The 21,306-nt window shown below is 41.3% G+C and overlaps 1 protein-coding gene across 7 annotated transcripts in view; it reads left to right on the plus strand.

Moving 5' to 3' along the window:
• Positions 1-21,306, plus strand: part of TIAM2 (TIAM Rac1 associated GEF 2) — a 243,443-nt gene that overhangs the window by 183,029 nt on the left and 39,108 nt on the right. For 5 of the 7 annotated variants that reach the window (XM_053293460.1, XM_053293483.1, XM_053293477.1 and 2 more), the window contains one exon: positions 5,953-6,056. In XM_053293460.1, coding sequence (XP_053149435.1) covers positions 5,953-6,056 — 104 coding nt within the window. Of the gene's footprint in view, positions 1-5,719; positions 5,845-5,952; positions 6,057-11,500; positions 12,032-21,306 lie in introns of those variants that run through there. The other 2 variants (XM_053293491.1, XM_053293497.1) reach the window with 2 other exon arrangements.

The following is a 21,306-nucleotide window of genomic DNA, read 5'->3' on the forward strand; positions in this document are numbered from 1 at the left end:
GCACAAATAGATTGGACTTAGACTGCATTCTTGCTTTGGAGCTTTTTCTATGAGACCAGGGGATTGTAACTTAAGTGTCTTTAAGAGAACTGGTGTTGTGTAATGGCTAAAACATTGAGCTACTAATCAGAATGTTCCTGACTCTTTCTCTGCCATGAACATCCTGGGTGGCCTTGGTCAAGGAACCACCCAAGGAACTCAAATGTGAAATTGCTGATCTCTTAGCAAAAATATATAACTTTTCCCTACAATCAGACTCTGTACCAGAGGACTGGAAAGTAGCCAATGTGGTTTTCAAAAAGGGATCCAGGGGGGATCTGGGAAATAACAGGGCGGTCAGCTTAACTTGGGTGCCGGGTAAATTGATGGAAAGCATGCTTAAGGACAAAATTGTTAAAGATATAGAAGAAAAGGCCTTGCTGAAGGAGAACCAGCATGGCTTCTGCAATGGAAAGTCTTGCCTCACTAACCTTTTGGAGTTCCTTGTGAGTGTCAGCCGGCATGTGGATAAAGGTGATCCTGTTTGTTTATTTATTTATTTTTCATAGTTTTATACTGCAGTTGACATCGTATACTTGGACTTCCAAAAACCTTTTGACAAAGATCCCCACCAAAGGCTCTTAAGTAAACTTAGCAGTCATGGAATAAGGGGACAGGTTCATGTATGGATCGGTAACAGGTTCATGTATGGATCGGTTTCCAGAAGGACAGGAAACAGAGAGTAGAAATAAATGGGCAGTTTTCACAATGGAGGTAGGTAGGAAGTGCAGTCCCCTGGGGTACTGCGACCAGTGCTCTTTAACATGTTCATCAGTGATCTAGAAGCTGGAGTAAACAGTGAAGTGGCCAAATTTGCAGATGACACTAAGCTATTCAGGGTAGTCAAATCCACAACAGATTGTGAGGAGCTGCAAAAAGAGATCTCCAAACTGAGGGAGTGGGCGTCAAAACGGCAAATGTGGTTCAGTGTAAGCAAATGTAAAGTGATGCACATTGGGGCAAAAAACCCCAACTTCACATATATGCTGATGGGCTCTAAGCTTTCAGTGACTGACCAGGAGATTGATCTATGGGTCGTGGTGGACAGCTCATTGAAAGTGTCATCTCAGTGCACGGCAGCTGTGAAAAAGGCTAATTCCGTACTAGGAGTCATCAGGAAGTGGATTGAAACTAAAAATGCTAATATTATAAATGCCCTTATACAAATCTATTGTGCGGCCACATCTGGAGTACTACGTACAGATTTGGTCACCATTTCTTAAGAAAGTTATTGTAGAACTGGAAAGGGTGCAGAAGAGGGCAACCAAGATGATCAGGGGCCTGGAGCACCATCCTTATGAGGCAAGAATACAGCACCTGGGGCTCTTTACTTTGGAAAAGAAGTGACTAAGGGGAGACATTATCGAGGTGTATTAAAATTATGCATGGAGTGGAGAGGGTGGACAGAGAGAAATTTTTATCCCTCTCTCACAGCATTAGAGCCAGGGGTTACTTCATGAAACTGAAGGTTGGAAAATTTAGGACCAACAAGAGGAAGTACTTTTTTGCACAGCGCATAATTAATATGTGGAATTCTTTGCCATGGGATGTGGTGATGGCCACCAGCTTGGATGGCTTTAAAAGGGGCTTAGACAGATTCATGGAGGACAGGTCTATCAATGGCTATTAGTCTGGTGGCTGTGGGCCATGTCCAGCCTCAGAGGCATGATGCCTCTCAATACCAGTTGCAGGGGAGCAACAGCAGGAGAGAGGGCATGCACATACCACTTGCCTGTGGGGTCCCCGGAGGCATCTGGTGGGCCACTGTGTGAAACAGGATGCTGAACTAGATAGGCCTTGGGCCTAATCCAGAAAGGCTTTTCTTCTGTAAGCCGCCCACACTTAGCCTTTGCTTCCCATCAACAAAAAGGTCACTTATTTTCATCTCAGAATACCTAATAAAGTGGTTTTTCTACACTCTCAACTAGATAAAAATGTTGCTTATTGCCTCTAAAAGTAAAGATTAACTTGATTAAAACTTAGCACTATATAAATATGAATACAATGAATATTTATATACTGCTTTTCAACAAAAAAATTCCCAAAGTGGTTTACATAGAAATAAAATGCCTACTTGTACCCAAAGGGCATGCAATCTAAAAAAGAAACACACGATAGACACCACCAGCAGCCACTGGAGCGATGCTGTGTTGGGGTTGGATAGGGGCAGTTGCTCTCCCCCTGCTAAATAAAGAGAATGGCCACTTTAAAAAGGTGCTTCTTTGTTCAGTTAGCAGGGCCAGTCTGCCAAATGTGGATAAGTAGAGTTCTGTCGATGTACTTGTTGGAAGTGTGGTCTGTGAGGCAGATGGTGATTCCCCAGCTTTCTGCATTGCTTACCCTCCTTTCACCATGTTGTGCAATGTGGTCTTCTCACTCCTGGGCTTCCTCTGGGTTCCCATTTCTGAGGCCAGCTCTGGGACTGACAATAAATTGAGCTGTGTGCACAGAGGATATGATGGCTTGTTCATGTGAAGAATAGGTTGGCTCATTCAGGAAGAGAAGTAGCACACGGTGGCTGCTTATCTGCCTGGCTGATCCCAAACTGCAGTCAGCTTTCCTTACCCAAGAAAGGGTAGTAACACTGCCCAAATTCTGACATTCTCTGTGCCCCTATCCAGCTTTCGCTATGGTGGCAGTCTCTGGGAACATTTTTTCTTCCACTCAAGTGCAATTGTAGTATAAAAAAAATAAAATTTTAAAAAGTGAGGTAGGAAATAATGACAAGTGTGCTATGGCTACAAAGAGGAAATGAATGGTTAAACGGCCAGTTTCAGTAAGATGGAAGAAGTAAGGTCCACATTAAATGATGTAAGACAGAGGCACCATTGCTGATTTAGAACCAGTTGGGACTTATTTTTGAATAAATCGTATACAGGATCTTGCCCATAGAGACAGGTATTGTGGGATAGCTATGGGAAATAAAGCACCATATTAAATGCTGTATGGAACCAACATTTTAATTCTACTCCAGCTGCTTGTGAAAGTGCAGTGCATTGTGGTCTGAGGGAAAAGGTCTAAAGGTCTAGTGTGGAAAGACCTCTTTCTTTTCTCCTGGACTTCTTGCATTTCTTCTTTTCCCCTGTGTTATGGCCATCTCTCATTCTCGATAAGCAAGAATATTGTCTGAGTTAAACCTGCTTTTTTTGTAGGCTGTATATGTTCTGAATCTTACAGCCATGACCTAGAAAACTGAACAAATTGCCTGTGCAGCTCTCCTAGTTTACAAGAGGATGGGTACATCTAATTTTGCTGTGCCATCTGCTTTTATTTTTAGTTCTCCACCCCTTTCCCCTCCATTACTGTCAACAGAGTTGAAGGTAAAGTGTACCTCTCTTCTTCTGTTTTGGAAACTAAGGGGACCTTCACCACCTACTACACTCTTGACATTTGATTGCACTTGATGTTTTTCTGATGAGCAATAAAATGCTTGTTCAAATGGGTGAGTGTTCAAAATAGAACAACTGCCAAACTACAAGTGGAAGGAAACATACTAGCAGGCAGATGTTTTAAAGCCAGTTCCCTGTTTCCCTTTATCCCTCATTGTAATTTCCCCTCATTTGCAGAGAGCTGCTAAGAGCAGTGCTGATTAGAATGTAATTAAACCTTCATTAATTAAATGGGTTAAGGCAGCGCATGAAGTTTGCATCTGTTGATTCTTCCTGTATGGTAGAAAGACTCCTCTGTAAAAGACAGGTGCATTTATTTAGCTTTATTCCTAGTAGGGATGTGCACAAACCGAGCTTTGTGCTCTGGTTCAGTGCTGAACCAGTTCAGATGCGGTCTGAACCGGTTCATGGGGAGCGGGATCTGTTTTTTTTAAAAAAGAGCAATTCCTTACTGTGCATGTGTGGACGCCATGTGCATGCTGGCACCCCACGCGGGTACTTGGGACAAGCGCCACCACAGCAGGAAGTTGCGTGCACTGGTGGAGAGCAGGTAAGGACCTTCTCTCCTTTTAAAATAAGATCCTGCTCAGCCAGTTCAGACCTCATCTGTACTGGTTCGGAGCCTAACCAGTACATGAACCTCGGTTCATGCACATTTCTAACTCCTAGTTTGTTTTTCTGGCCCTCAGTATATTGGTTCAAACAATCTAATCTCTGAATAACATTCACAGTCTTTGTGTTTTGTAGGTGTGTGTATGGTCAGATATATTTTCTTGTTTGTGTGGTCTGAACCTCTGTGTAAGTGCAGAGACGCGTTTTCTTGAAGAAATCCATGTACTCTTCCTTCGTAGTGAAGGAGAATTCAAATAGATTAAGTGATTTAAGACCTGATGGTTCACTCTGGATTTGGCCTTGGCTCAGGAGAAGCATCACAATCAGAGATCCAGTTCATGCCAGGCAAGTTCCAATAAATGATGATTACTTGATCAGCAAAAGCTTTATTTCAGAACTCCCCACAATCCAGAGTAGGAAGTAGCAGAGCAGTGATATTCAGCCAGCTGAAGGACCAACCAGACTTCAAGTGAAGAGACCCCCTTACAATCTAACACAATTATGTTATGTCCTGTCTGTGGTCATAGTTATTCCCTCTTTTCTCATTGGATCTCTTACCTGGTCACAAGCATTTTATGTGCCCAGCCCCCAAAGAATTTCCCAGGTTTTGTTGTGTTCCACTACATCAGCCTGCAGGATGTCTGCTGTTTTCTTCTTCTTCCCTGTATCCATGTTGAAATTCTCTTAACGTTTAGCATTAGCTATGTTACTTCACTGTTTGCCTCACTCCCAGCACACAGACAGCAGCAAACTACTGTAATATCACTCTTAAAATCAGAAGCCCATCTTTTATATATCTCTAATCAAGCCTATGCAAAGTTTGGTCAAATGAAAGCTCTCTTTATCAGTAACTATTGCCAATATCCTTCTAATAGTAGAAATTGTCCATTAAAATCTCCTGCAATGGGTTATCCCATCTGTACACTTTCTGTCCTGCTTTAACTAAATAATTAGCAACGAGGGCTGGCTTGGGAAATGTGGTGTTCTCTTTGAATTCTGGTGGCTACATTATCATTTATCTTGAATGACGGTGAGTCATATGTCGGCCTGCCAGGACTAAACAACACAGTGTAAGTAATGTAATTAAGGAGGTAATTTATCAAAACATTGGAGCATATTGAACTTGAATACAGTCAAGCATTGAGCTCCTGTAGCTCAGTCATTTGCCATTAGGAGTGCTTCATGCCCTGCAGTGCCTTTTGTCAGCTGTACTTTGAAACAAGGCAAGATACTTACTCGGAAGTAAATTGTACTAGCTATATAGTTCATAGCAAGGATATCTATTTGAAGATTTTAAACACCTCTAGAACAGAAACTCCATAGTATAATTCTGAGCAACAGTTAATAATGAGCAGACTGAAATTTGACCATAGAAAATGTATTAAGCTAAGGCTAACCAAAGAACCTATATCACCAATCTTCATTCATCCTTGAAATCAGATGAGGGTATTGCTAGTACACTCAGGAGGACCATTCTTAATAACTAAACTCTCTGGAATTATTGGCTATATAACCGTTGTTTTACAAGAGTTGGTTTTTTTAGAAGCTTACCAATTTTCTTCTTTCCTTGAGGGTCTCTTTGTGTCCTAGTGGCCTTGCGATACATGCTGGGTAGCACATTACAGCAAAGTAATTTTTACTGCTTGTTCCCTTCAGCCAGTACAAACTGTGATACATTGTAGACAGATGATGCTACGAATTGAGAAAGGCGATTTTTATTCTGGCTGATCAAATATGTGCATTGCTAAAGAGAACTTGTTTTAGCCCAATTGCCTTTTTAAAAGTCTGATCTGTAATGTAATGTGTGAGTGTTTTCCCCTACAGCTAGCCTGCATGAATGACTGAATCATAACATACCTTTCTGCTTCTGATAATCTAACCCTGCGATATTTTGTTTTTCATTTCCTGGCAGATTTCAGTAATGTGCCTGATGTCACAGCAAATCTGAAAAGGAGCATTACAGATGGCACTCTGGACCAAGTTCCACAAAAGGAGAAACCTGATTTGCCTTTCAGGGTAGGAACATTTCTTACATGCTAAAGTAGAGTAATCTGTAAATGGACAACTATAGGAGACTTGCGGACAACTTTTGGGAATGGAATAATTTAGCAAGAAAGCAAAGTTGCCTAACCTTAATCCATTTGCCTAACCTTAATCTGTAATGTCTTTGGAGCATGATTGCCATACCTGCAATGCTAATTTGGCCTAAGAATACCATCGTAGTTCAGAGGAGGTCAAATGCATTTAATTTATCCTAGAAGAGGTGAATCAAGTCTGTTCAGCTCATGCTCAGTGATGCATTGTTAACTGTTGCAGCCTCTGTGCTGTAGTCCAGCAGAATGTTGGACTTGTATCTGGGAAACCTGGGTTTGTACTTTTTGTCAGTTACATGGAAATAATGTCAGTCACAGTATTGTTGCAAGAATGAATGAGGTAAGGGCTGTGATGTACTGTGTTGCATGCTTCTTGAGTGGCTCAGATATGTGCTTAGTCTTTTGGCCTGATTTTACTACCTGATTGGTGGTAGACCAGTTTTGGGCACATTTGTTTTTTAAACTTTTGCTTTTGTCAGGGCTCTTTGTGTTATAGGGCATTTTTGCTTTTCATGCTGCTTTGTTCTGTTTTGTTTCCTATTTTGATGCTTGGTCGAATGGGCAAAAAATGGAGAGTACTAGGATTTGGATTCAGTTGTTAGACAATGCACTTGTCAAAGAGGGCTAGTCAGGAGACTAATGCAGCACAACAGTGCAGTGGAGGTTGATGAGAAGGTATAGGTACAGAATGGCAGGAATGCTGTTTTGGAGGCAAAGCAGAACCACCATCAAGATGCTTTTCTACTTGAGGGGCTTTCAAGGCAAAAGGTACAAACTCCAATTAGACTTAACCGGCTCTTTTGGAGCCTCCCGCCCCAAGACAGCCTTTGTGTGGGTTTGGCAGGCTTTGGATCACATTCATGACCTAAGAAACCAAGGATTGTTGGATCATCTGAACCAGCCCAATGTCAGGCTGAAGTGGGCTCTGGGTGATAGTTTCAGGACTCTACCTTTTATTTTTAGGAACCCCACACTTGACAGTAATATAACTTAGGGCTTAATGTGTGTGTGGGGTACGTTGGCTCTACTCTGCACCTTTCAGGCTCTTTACATAAGTTTTGCTTACAGTGCTATCATTCCAAGCAAGAGCTTTCCTGCCTCCCCCTTTTCATGGAAGCAGTTTCATGGAATCCAAAATGCCCCCCTCGTTTCCAAAATTGTCAGTCACATAAGCCACTTACCTTTCCAAGTGTAGGGTTGTTTGTTGCTTTCCACCCTCATTAGAAATGAGCAGCTTGTGTCTAGGCATGAGGGAAACTCTGTTAGCAGGCTGCAGTATGTGCTTTGTTTTATTTTTGTTAGTTGCATTCTGTGCCATGAAGCATCCAAGGTGACTTACAACAAAGAACACACAAAAATCTAAGCATCTCTAAAACTTCAATAAATAAAGCTCATAAGTTTTTTTTAAAAAGCCTTCAGCAGCGCATCAAATAATAGAACAAAACCAGAAGCTAGCAGTCAATATAGTGTGTGATAAAATCAGTTATTTTAAAAGGCCTTGGAATGTAAAAAAGCAAAACAAATTTTTTTTCATCTGCTAATGGAAAGCAGTGCAGGAGTGAAATGGATCTTGCTTGGCAGTGCATTCCAGGGAGTGAGTGTGTTCGCGGAAAATACTTTGCCACTTGTCTTTGTAGATCTTATTTGGGTGAAAGATGGAACACAGAGCAAAGCTTTGCTTCCAGATCTTAAAAGGACAGGGAATAATATATGAGAGGAAATCCTCCCTGAGGATTTGGCTTTTGGCACGTAGGAAGCTGCTTCATACACCAAAATGACCAAGAAGGCCACCCCCATACAAACCAACAGTCAAGGGAAATTTTTTTTTTAAGTGTAACTGCTCAGTATATTAGTAGACGAAATGTGATATGAAGCAGGGTCAACAACCAACAATCAACTAGTCTGTTTTTTGGGTAGTTTCCCTTTCTTGGTTGCTGCTTGATGACATAAATCAGGCAGCTTTTTAAAAAATAATAATTTTTGGATACCAAATATATTAGTGAGTTTGTAATATGTATTAAATCAACAGAAAATCCCATAGATTGAACCAGTGGTCGAGCCTGGTTAAAGTTCTACCAATGCAAAAATAGGGGTTGTGTCCCCTCTCTTATTGGCATGACCTAAAGGGCTAGGAACAGACAAAATGAGCTGTAGAATAGTTCCAGAGGTCAGATGGACAGAGAAAAGACACTTGGTCATATGTACATGCTTTTGATTCCTCTCATTTCATTTTACACTTTCATAAATAGCAGATCTTTGATTCTCAACGCCAGTTCAGCATGTGGCAACCACGTGAAAAGACTAGGCTGTTGTGTTAGCTGCTGGCAAACTGGTCATGTGGATCCTTTGCCAAGTGCAAAGTACAGCTTTTTTGCATGACATGGCTGATCCACATTTGAGGTGGCTTGCAATGGTACACTACTCACTGCATAGCAATGATGAATGCAACTAGTTTGCCATTGACTGAAGCAGCCTGAGGTCAATATGGGTTACTGGATAAGTAACCCATTGGGTACTTATTGGGTAAGTACACCAAATACTTGGGATTGGGTAGGAACATCAGTGAAGCTGTGGATGCGTTGCATTCAGTTTGAACACTATTAAGTATTTGAAAATGTGTATGATAGAAATTTTGTTTTGTTCCTGTCACTAAAATGGGAGTTTTACTTCGCTATGAAACCAGAGCCCTTGTTCTGACTGTAAACATGTGGCTTTTCAGCACAGCAAAAGCACAGCACAACTATATTATTCATATAGCTTAAGCGTCTTTGATGAAAAGACTTGAATAGTACAAATCTGAATGTTTACTTTCATAATAATGGAGCAATTTACTGGAAACTGCTTTTGAGAAATGACCCAGGAAGAAAAGCAAGAAATTAATGGAAACCTAATGCATGAGGGAAAGCTTAATAGAAAATACATGCATCTCACAAGACGTCGGTAGTTCCAGTTAGATTTAGACAAACCTACTAATATTTGGCTTTTAGCCAAATTTGTTAAGGTCAGAAATTCTCCTTCTTGGACTTCAGTAGAGATGACTTCAGGGGCATAGCTACAATTGAATAATGTCCCTGGGCCGTTGTGAGAGGGGAGGCCCACCAGCAGGGTGACATCTTGCTCTTCACTCTGCCCCTCATGCCTCTCTGAAGAAAAAGTAGGGAGGGCAGCAGCCCATCTTCACTTACTGCCTCAAGGCTCACTCCAACCTTGTTATGCCCCTGGATGGCTTCCAAGTTTACTGGCTGCATATAGCCCATTGGTTGGAAAAGAGGATGCTAGTGACTGGAGACAGATGTTCAGTTGCCATCCCAGTTCCACCCTCCACTTCCAGGGGTGCCTGCCCACACTCCAGTTTTGAGCCAGATTCTATTCTATTCTATTCTATTCTATTCTATTCTATTCTATTCTATTCATTAATGAATTGATTAACACACCACCTTTAAGTCAGCATGGTGTAGTGGTTAGGGTGCTGGACTAGGACCAGGGAGACCAGGGGCGTAACTATAATAGGGTAAGGGGAGGCAGTTGTCTGGGAGCCCACTGTCTTGGGGGGGCCCCCAGAGACAAGTCACATGACTGCCTCCCCCAGCCGCAAACCCGCCCGGGCTTCCTTCAGTTGTATTCATCCTCCAAAATTGATGTGAGTGTTAAGACCTGGAGCTACCAGAACAGCATGTCTTTCTCTAGTACCATTAAATGACTTGCATCGTCCACAGTTTACAAAACCTTAAAAAATAATAATTTAGGATTATGTTCTATTGTGGCACATAGGGGAGGGGGGGAGAAAGAGAGAGAGAGATTTTACTATGCTTTTTGTTACCACTATTCAGCCTCATTTAAGATTTCTTTACTTCATGAGCTGAGCTTCAGTGAGGGGGGGCATTTTAAAATCTTGTCTCTGGGCCCACTCCAACCTTGCTATGCCCCTGAGGGAGACCCGAGTTCAAATCTCCATTCAGCCATGATACTTACTGGGTGACTCTGGGCCAGTCAGGTCTCTCTCAGTCTAATCTACTTCACAGGGTTGTTGTGAGGAGAAACTTAAGTATGTAGTACACTGCTCTGGGCTCCTTGGAGGAAGAGCAGGATATAAAATGTAAATAATAATAATAATAAAAATAATAAAAATAAAATAAACAGAGCCATTGAGTTAGGAGCTGCCATTGGTCAGATTTTGACAATGGATCTTAACTGTTATTTTACATATTTTACATTAGGAGCAAATTATATGCTGAGTGCATTGCCTAGACTTGTAGTGATTGGTAAGGCTTTAAGGATTAAAGTAACTTTTTGCAACCTTTCAATTTCCTACATTCAGATTAATTCCATATTCTTGCTGTGGAAACCTCCATTCCTATGCTTTGCTTTTCTCAACTTTTCTTTCCCACCTCTTGGTACTGTCTTGCAATCAGAGGAAGAGGAGAGGAGAGCTGGTCTTGTGGTAGCAAGCATGACTTGTCCCCTTAGCTAAGCAGGGTCTACCCTGGTTGCATATGAATGGGAGACTTGATGTGTGAGGACTGTAAGATATTCCCCTCAGGGGATGGAGCCGCTCTGGGAAGAGCAGAAGGTTCCAAGTTCCTTTTCTAGCTTCTCCAAGATAGGGCTGAGAGAGATTCCTGCCTGCAACCTTGGAGAAGCCGCTGCCAGTCTGTGAAGACAATACTGAGCTAGATGGACCAATGGTCCAACTTAGTATATGGCAGCTCCCTATGTTCCTATGAAGTCACAATCCATTCTTCAGCCTTGCCTCTAATCTCCTTTTTCAAAATGAAGTGGATAAAGCTTCATTGTGTTTCCCTTGCCTTTGTGTGTGTTCCTTTTTCTTCTTTTTCTTTTTTTTTAAAAGGCACACCACAATCAATACATAATTTGATGACTGAAGGAAAAGAATTGGTTATCAGATGAATTTCTGCTCCTTTTGTCCCCTACTCTGTAAATCTGGAAATAAGAACAAATTCAGAGGGATGGCAATACACAGAAACAATTTATTTATAGGGCAAACTGTAAGTTTATCCCCCCCCCCCCAGTTTTATGTTCTGCAAATGATAATTGAACAATTAATTGGAAGGCAGGTGCCATTCCTTAACTCCTTTCCTCATACTTGTGTGTTTGCTGGCAGATTTGGCACTATTGTTCATGCTGTGCTGTGTTAAGATTATTTTAGAGCACCCAGTGGCGGATATTTACAGATATTTTAAATAGTTAACTTATCATGTTTTGTTTTGTTTTTAAGATGTAGTGGGGGAAATGGTTTGCAGTCAAATGCTGCCTGACTTGGACAAACCACCAGCTGTAACAGTGTAGTTGACAGCCCTACAATTTCTGCAAATGGCTTATAATCGATTGCCGTCTTTTTGGTTGGAGGGTACCTATTACTGTCAGAACAATTTGTGTGATCCAGTCTGTTTCTTAACACAGTGTGGTGGTGGTGTTTGTGTGTGTTTGTTAGGAAATAGTCCTGATGTACACATCTTGAGTGAAAGCAGAAAGCACAAAGTGTGTGGTTTTGCCTCTTGTTTTAGAAATCTTTCCTGTAATAGCCTTAAGACTTGCACAACAGTGTTCTACTGAAGATGCTTGATTTCCACCCCCAGCTTCATATTTCTGCATGACTTAACTGAATGCACTTTTATGAAAGTACAGTGGCATCTTGGCATTATGTAATACTGTAAGGAGTGGGGCTGAGCGGAGCCTACATATGTAAAAACATGAGGGGAAGATGAATGTGGTGACGTGAGAAGGTTTTTCAATGCAGACTGGGAGAACAATCAATTGGGGGATTATTCCATGAAACAGAGATTGCAAGAGGTGCTCAGTTCCCAGCAGACAACAGCTTTAGATAGAATCACTTGGCTTGGATGCAATAGAATTTCTGAATCTCTTTCGTAAACATATGTAAGTAAATAAATAAAACTGTTAATGAATCTAAACTTCCATGTTAAGTGGGTGTCTGTGTGTCTGCATAATTCACAAGTATATGTCTGAGTTAGTGTTTCTCCTTTGTTGCTGTTGTATAATTTAAAACTTAACCAAAGTAATGATGATCTTTGTTTAAAGCTGCTTTGGAAGCAAGTGAGTTTAACAAACTGTTTGTTCACTGATGGTGGGGGAGGGAGGAGGGAAGCCTTTGCTGTTACCTGTACTGCACATAATTTAAGATGACTAGCAGCCTGCTCTGTTTTTCCAGCCCAAGTGGTGGCTAGCTAAATGAATGGACAGAAATTGCTTCTGCCTGCGTGCCTAAAATTGATGAAGACAAAAGGAAACTGTTTCTAATGTAAGGAATTGTTTACAAATAGACATTAAAACCAACATGCTCTTCATTATGCTTACCAGGGTTGGAGTGGGGTCATAGACTTCCTGCTTCTGGGACATGTCCCACTTTCTTTATTAAAGACATTTCTTATTTTAATGTGTAGTGTGTTACAAGATTGTGAAATATATAGTATATTGTAATCAGTCATGTCTATTTGTACACATACCCTTTCAATAAGACTTCAAACATTGTTTTATGGCATTGGCATATACTGTACTTGACAGTTGTTCCCTTGAAAATTTATAGGAGCTTATTAAGTCATTTGTCTAGCTGTTTCCATGTTTATGCTTTTAAAAAGTAACTGAGAGTAAATAACATTTACAGCCCAGTCCTTTGCATGTTTACTTAGAAATAAGTCCCACTGAGCTGAACTGGACTTTCCACCCAAATAAGTGTGCATAAGGTTGCAGGCTTTAACATTTTCTTAAAGGATATGGTCCATATTAATAGAAATCTCAGAGTAATTCATAACTTATGTGTTATTTCTGCAAACTGCTACTGTCTTTTGGAATACAAAATAAACCAACATTTGATAGAATTACATAGCTTTTTATTTTATTTTATTTTTAAATAAAATGCTATGCTGAAGCTTTCTAGCCTATAAGGTGGGTGAGCATCAAGTTCAAGGTGAACATTACTCCCTCCTACACATCTGTATATGTATATTTTTAAAATGTTCATCTATTTTTGGCTGTGCCACTTACTACATTGAGCAGATGTGTGGATATGTGGATATGTTTGATGCACCTGTGCATATAGTGGTGTAAATATTCAGATTAAAGTAAATTCGTAAGCTAAAAGTATTGAAGGAGTGTTCTTAGAAATATGGTGGCAGTTTTAATATGCATGGATTGTATATGAGCTAACATTGACAATTTAGGTCCTAAGTGTGATAAAATGGTTCATGGAATACCTTATAATCTTTTAAACCATGTTTAGACATTCCCTGGATGCATGTGAAATAGTGTGCATGTCTTAGAACAACTTACATGCCCTGTAAAAAGTTTGCCTATTTCCCAAGTGCTTAAAAAAGCTAGTTGAAACTTTTGATAGCAATGAATGTGCACACACCAACATTGTGTGTGGAACTGAACCTATCTGTTATATGTGTCTAGAATCAACACAATTAAAACATGACAATTCATTTATTATTGTGAGCTCCTGTGGTATTAGGACGGACTGATGTTTCTGAACACATTTTCATCTATTTGCTATTTATATGCCTGAAATTATCTCCAGGAACTATAGTTTAATGGGAAAACAGTGCAGAATGAAATTTAAACTGTCCGTGTTCCACTCCTAATCACTCAACTATTGTCTCATTCGGGGGGGGGGGGCAATACAGTGTGAGTAGCTATGTCCTTTGAGGCCAGAAAGGTGAGAAATAAACACTTCAAAAATAACTATTTCACCATATCCTGTGGGGAGCAGAGAAGAGAAGTAGAGAAAAGAGACTCGTTTGATACTTTTAGACATCGCAGGGCATGCATAAAAACTAGCCAGGAAGGTGGTATCTCTAGACAACAAGGATGTGAAGAGAGGAGATTGCAGAGAAACTAAAATAATTATGTGTTTCTGGCTACTGTTGCTCTTTGCTGTGAAAGATGTTGGAGACCCATATCCAAACCAGAGTTGTCAGGAAGAATATCTCTGTCACATACAGGAGGCAAACAGAGTTTTAGAACTGAAAGACAAGTGACAAATTAAAGAAACCTTAGGCCAGATGACTGCACCCAGGGGTACTCAGGGTCCTCAAGAAGTAAAGCATGGTGGCTGACACTTTCCTTAACCTTAGGAGCAGGCAGACTAGCTGTGTTCAAGACTTGCCTCACAATAGCATGTGGGGAAGGAAATGCAATTTTTGCTTTTCTCCTTTGCCTGCAAAAGCCTTGTTTACTTGTAGGAGTATCATGTCCCTGAGGGCTGCATATAGTCATTGTTTCTAAGAGGAGTTTGTGAATGCAAGTGTGATGAATCAGTATATCTGCATGGGGACCGGCAAAATCCAAATACATATTGCTTTTAGCCCACAGAGATTAAGGAGAAAGGGCATTGATTGCTCCTTTCCACCATGTACAGTGTATAAAAAGCATTAGCAGGTTACTCTAGAACTTCTCTGAGGTAGCTGTGATGAAAACATGATGAATTTTGCAAATTAAGGCTTCAGATTAGTGGAATTCTAGTTGAAACTCTCTTTCTTCTGTAGATTTCGTTCAAAAACCAATTTTTACCACCTGTAATAACTCTCCAATAATTTTTCCTTTAAGAGAAGATAGCATCTTAGCATTATCTTGAAATCTATATGACTCATGGAAGTGACAGTATATAATAAAGCAATTGGAAAGCAAAGACAGGAAGCCACTATTGTGTGCTTTGTGGTATTCTAGTGCTAATTGATTGAGGCTCTAGAATGATTCATTGAAAACCTCAGTGCCAGGATATGTCTGTGTTTTCAAGTTGGATAGATCACTGTTTCATCTCGGGGGAAATCCACCCAAACCAAATGCTGACAAGGAATGAACAAATGTCTACATAGAGTAGCTATCTGTGAAAGGCCACTGGCTGCTCAGATGAGTAGACAAATTGTTCTGGGTAAGGACTAATCTGCCTACTTTCCTTTCAATATAATCTTAATTGATAATTTACTGTCTTCACGTTAGACCACTTCAGCCTTAAACATTTACACGGCTACCATCTTGAATAGGGCTGGATGACATAATCACAAACTATGCCGTTGAGTTGTCCCTATGTGTCACTCACTACAGCTGTACCAAATTTTGTTCAAATTGGTTAGCCCTCAACCATTCAGAGATCTTCCATCTTGAATCAGGATTGATGACATCATTACAAACTACGCCATTGAGCCATCCCTATATGTCCACACAGCTGTTCCAAATTTAGTTCAAACCAGTTAAGTGGTTTACCAGTTAGCCCACTTGTCCCTCAACCATTCACACATCCACCGCCTTGAATTGAAGTGATAGAGGAGAGCTGATCTTGTGGTAGCAAGCATGACTTGTCCCCTTAGCTAAGAAGGGTCCAACCTGGTTGCATTTGAATGGGAGACTACAAGTGAGCACTGTAAGATATCCCCCTTAGGGGGTGGAGTTGCTCTGAGAAGAGCATCTAGGTTCCAAGTTCCCTCCCTGGCATCTCCAAGATAGGTCTGAGAGAGATTCCTGCCTGCAATCTTGGAGAAGCCACTGCCAGTTTGTGTAGACAATACTGAGCTAGATGGGCCAATGGTCTGACTCAGTATATAGCAGCTGCCGATGTTCCTAAGTGAATGACATAGTCATAAACTATGCCTTTGAGGTGTCCCTACAACTGTACCAAATTTGGTCCACATAGGTTCCTACTTGCTCCTCAAACCTTCACGTATCCTCTATCTTGAGTTGGGGGGCTGACATCCTCACGAACTGTGCCATTGAGGTGTCCCTATCTGTCCAGCTGTAATTTGTAATTTGTTTGGTACAAATCGGTTAGGCAGTTCACAAGTTAGTCCACTTTGCCTCAAACTTTTATGCATCCTCCGTTTTGAACTGGGGTGGATGACATCACAAATTATGCCATTGAGGTGTCCCTGCAATTTTATGCAATATAGTTCATGTTGGTCCAGGCACTGTGAAGTTGACGGGGGTTGGAGACACACTCATGGATGCATACATAGAGACAGAATGCCGGGTGATCTCATAAGCTTACTTTCCTTAAGGAGAGTAGGCTAAAAAACGGAGGTAATGTTACAGTACTCATATTCATTTTTCCTATCTTGTATTATGCCGGCATAATTGTGCCAATATAGTTAAGCTGGAGAGTGTTTTCAAAGTTCCACCATTATTAGCCCTGAACATTCTTATTGCTTATAAAATCAGAACAATTTGTCTGATCTGCCTGGCCATCTGCACACATTCACTAGGTGACAAGAGACACCTCCCCTGCAAATTTGGTGAAGATCCGTTGGATCTTAAAATAGCTTAGATAGAGCTGTTTACTTTTTTAATCTTTTGAATAGGGGTTGAAAGGGTTGGTGACTTTTTTTGGACTGAGGAAGTGCTATTTAAATGATTTTGTAGTCCATTTGCATAGTTTCAGCCTTTAGACTGAATGCCAGAAAAGTGGCTTTTGTATGTCCCCCTGGGACTCGATTGATCCTCAAAGTTGGGTTTTAAGAGTCAGAAAAATGCATTTTTAGTGCTAACAGTCTGTGCAGTAGCAAGTTTGAAGTTACAGTGCCCACAGCACTGCCCACAATAAACATGGCTGCTGACTTGCCACTCTGCCCCTCCAGCTGCCCCGACCCTGCTGCCCACTGCTCCATTCGGGTGTGTGCCCCTCACTCGTTACAGCACACGCCTCACCCTGGCCCGGACAAGTGGGTGTTCCCTAGCCAGCTGTCCTGGCCAGCACCCCCAGGGCTCAAATGGCCTCCGTACATGTGCGGAATCATATACCAGATTGTACAAAGTCTTTATTGCTTATGTGGTGCAGAAGTTAAGATAGACACCTTAACTTGCAATTTTCATTATTTTAAAGGCACGAGTGAAAATCTAAACCAGCATAACTCATTTTAAAGTTTTTGGATTACTGAATTGTAAGTTATTTCTAAAATAGGCTCTGAATATCACTTTTCCTTCTGTGCAATGATTTCTGTAATTATGACAAAACGTATCAATGAAAGCTTGGCATGTCAGATGGGTCCAATATAAGATGGACTATCCAGCCCAATTGCTTATGATGATCTACACAACTTGGTTCCAGGCTTTTCTTCTGTTCATTTATCTTGGAAAGATTATTATAAAAATCTAGTGTACCTAAAAGGGAGCCCTGGGAATACCAATGGGATGAATGGGATGTTTCACATGTTTCCTTTCAAAACTAGTTGTATATGGAGAGAGAGAGAGTGCGCACATACGTGGAGGCAGGAGGAGGGGAGTGGCGAGATAGAATGGCACACAGAGGCAGGGGAGGGAGGGAGCACATGCCAGTGTGAGTGTGGTGGCTGGAGCGGCGAGGTGAGAGAGAGAACACACACGTGGAGGCAGGAGGAGGAGAGAAAAAGAGAGTGCCTGTGCAAGTACAGTGGCCACGGCAGCAGGGTGGGAGCGAGTGAGAGAAAGTGTGCACGGAGGCAGGAGCAGCAGGAGGGGAGCAAGAGAGCAGATTAGAGATGGGAGGAAGAGGGGGGAGAAGCAAGTCAGTGGCTGCCACTGGGGTAATGGTCCATAAAATGAAGAACAATGAACTAGCTTGTCAAGCAATGCAGGGAATCTGTAAAGGTAAAGTGTGCTGTCAAGTCAGTGTTGACTCCTTGCAGCCACAGAGCCACAGGTTTTTCTTTGGTAGAATACAGGAGGGGTTTACCATTGCCTCCTCCCATGCAGTATGAGATGATGCCTTTCAGCATCTTCCTATGTCTGATATAGGTGTTTCACCTAGTCTGGGAAACATACCAGCAGGGATTCGAACCGGCAACCTCTGGCTTGCTAGTCAAGTCATTTCCCCACTGCGCCATTAAGTGACTCATAAGGAATCTATACATCTATTTTATTCTATATCTTTTTAGAGCTGCAAGGAAGGGAGAGAGTCTTGCAGTCATCAAATGAGGTATTGTGGTGGTGTTTTGTTTTTTTAAGTTGAAGAAAGAAAGAAATAGAAAGGCAAGGGACAATATAATGAAGCTTTATTCACTTTATTTTGAAAAAGGAGATTAGAGGCAAGGCTGAAGAATGGATTGTGACTTCCCTTGATTGCAAGACTGTTGCACGACAGGACAAGCAGATGGGAAAGTAAAGTTGGAGAGAGCAAAGCACATAGGAATGTAGGTTTCCACAGCAAGGGTATGGAATTAGTCCATCTGAATGCAGAAAATAGAAAGTTTGCAAAATGTTACTCTAATTCTTACAGGCAGCCCTAGGAGTCTGAATTCAGGAGATGCCATCCATGCCAAGAGAGACTGCCGAAGGGGTTGTATGTGTAGCTTACCCATTTCCACTTCTAGCTTTTTTTTAGGAAAGAGGAAAGATTATGGAAATCGGTAGAATCTTATATACATCTCTAGGAACAGATAACTAGATCACATCTGATTTCCTTTGACTGGCCTGCCCCCACACACTACAGCTTTTGTTAGGTTGTTGCCAGGAAGGGAAATGTCCGAACTTGCCCTAGCAGTCTCCATCCAGAAGATGCCCTTCAGATGCCAATACATCTAGCAGATTTAACAATAGCCATGTTATGAGATGTATGTAGAATTGAGTCAACTGAAGGAAATAGGTACACAAACCACAGACATAGGAACACAGGAAGCTGCCGTATACTGAGTCAGACCATAGGTCCATCTAGCTCAGTATTTTCTACACAGACTGGTAGCGGCTTCTCCAAGGTTGCAGGCAGGAATCTCTCTCAGCCCTATCTTGGAGATGCCAGGGAGGGAACTTGGAACCTTCTGCTCTTCCCAGAGCGGCTTCATCCCCTGAAGGGAATATCTCACAGTGCTCACACTTCTAGTCTCCCTTTCACATGCAACCAGAGTGGACCCTGCTTACCTAAGGGGACAAGTCATGCTTGCTACCACAAGACCAGCTCTCTTCAAGACAAAGCTCCTTCCCATACAGCACTAAACATTTCAGTTATGTGGATGTAGGCTGCAGGGCTTAAATAGCATGTGACTACCTTTGCACATAGCCAGCACCTGGTAAGTGGTCAGCTGTCTCCAGGCCCTGGTGTCATGCAATTCCTAATCTTCTCTGTCTCTTTGTTCTGGAGAGCTGTGGGCTGGATGTAGTATGTACTGTGGAAGTTACATTCTCTTGCTGTAAGGGAACAAGTCATTTAACCAGACACCCCACAACACTCTGGAACTTGCCTTGTCATGCAAAAGTAGAATGTAATTCTATATCTTTTTGAAATGACACCACCTGGATTTTTGTTTGACCATCAGAAGCAGCAGCCACATAACTTATTGAAGCTGGAGTAAAAGTGCTGTATGTCTCAAAAACCTTTTAAACATAGGTAGGTCTAATAAAGATATCATCTCATCTGCTTTGTATTTCTGTGTAATCTAGACTTTGAGCCAAAAACAAAATGTCTGACATTTGGTGCAATGCAATGAGGGTGTTAAAATTGTAGCCACCATTGACGCTATCATGCTATTCCACTTCAGCGGAAAGTTGAACAAATGCAGTTGTGCAGCAGGACACCCATTGGAATAATGGGCATCCCATTGTGCATCTGTGTTCATGCAGCTTGCCACCACAGTGGAAGAGCATTCTTGCACAAGAGCACCAACGGCAGCTACACACATGCAGCAGCCCAGGCGGTGCTCCTGTCACCCACATTACATTGCAAGGTATGTCAGCCAGAAGTAAGATGTCCAAAAATTGGCGTTTAGATAGACATTTACACGAGGACATGTAGCTTGGATGGTGGAGAATAGAGTAGTACGTTATTCCTCTGTAATGCACCATCCTAATCAGCCACTGATGGAAGGATTGAGTAGGATTAGCTATACCACTGCTGTCATCTTGAATGGTCATTCTTATTGTTATAGAATAAGGAAAATGTAAGTTTTTTTTAAAAAAAGATTACAGCTGAATTTAGATTTTTTTTTTTTTGAAATTACAAAATGTCTCTATGAATGGCAAAGCTAAGGTGCTATATAAATACCCAAATCAAATTTACCTGAATTGAAAACAATTCTGAATTGAAGATGCCCACCTTAAAAAGTAGAAGTTAAATACGGGTTATACAGGCAAACCTTGGCATTCACGGATCTGACACCCGCAGTTTTGCATATCTTCTTTAGGATAATTAGCACCCAACCTCAGCATACATGATAAAAATTGGCACTCAAAGGTTTAAGATCTGTGTATCCACGGGTCGGCGGTGGGCAGAAATTACCTCCGAGGTCATTTCCGCCTGCCATTTTGCAACTAGGAGCCATTGCTGGGAAGCTGGAACACAGCAGACAACAGTAGAGCACTATTTTGTGTCTCCTCCCCCCTTGTTTTTGGCCCATTTTAACTAACCCCATTTTAACTAACTTTGGCCCATTTTAACTAACCCCCACAATAACATAGACCCAATATTTGTGGATTCCTTATCTGTGGCAGTGTTGGGGAATGGAATCCCCGCGAATACTGAGGTTTTCCCAGACCTGCATTTACTTAAAATGACTCAACAGGACTCTGAATTTAAGACAACTTTCTGATTTCTAGTATCAAAAAATTTAGAAAAAAACTAGTCTTGGATTCAGGTAAATGCAGTAAATGGGTGATACTGAAAATGAATTCTCAGTGGTTACCATAGTTTCAGACTGCTTCTTAGGAAAGGTTCTGGGCTATGAAAGAAACCTGTCTCTGTGTGCCATTATTGACAGCAAAGCAAAAATGTTTGTGGTGTGGTGGTGACTTAGGAAGCTTTTTAAAAGAGCAGATATGAATTAAGCATCTTCAGGTCAAGCCACAACTTCAAAGGTCAAATAGTTTCAAAGAACAAACAAAAGAAATCAAGGGCTGAGCGAGTTTAATAGCAGGGGTGGGGAACACTTGACAATAAAAACTTTTAATCAGTTTTGTAGGTGGATTTATAATTAAAACTTTGTTCAGAACATTCATTTTGGAGTTGCAGATGATCTATCTGAATATTGTATACAAACAAGGGTATGTTTTGAAGCGTCCTAAAAACCTTAATAGTGAAATCTATAATGTAGATTGCAAGAGTGATTTCTGTTTCTGTGACTAAGACTTACTGCCTGTATTTTATGAGGAAATATGTCCTCCACTATTATAAAAATAATTTATTTAGGTTGTAGCCAGACTTTTTGTGAGTGGAAGACAGTTCATGCAAGGCCATCCCC

This window comes from Hemicordylus capensis, chromosome 1 (assembly GCF_027244095.1).
Source record: "Hemicordylus capensis ecotype Gifberg chromosome 1, rHemCap1.1.pri, whole genome shotgun sequence".
Taxonomy (NCBI): Eukaryota; Metazoa; Chordata; class Lepidosauria; order Squamata; family Cordylidae; genus Hemicordylus; species Hemicordylus capensis.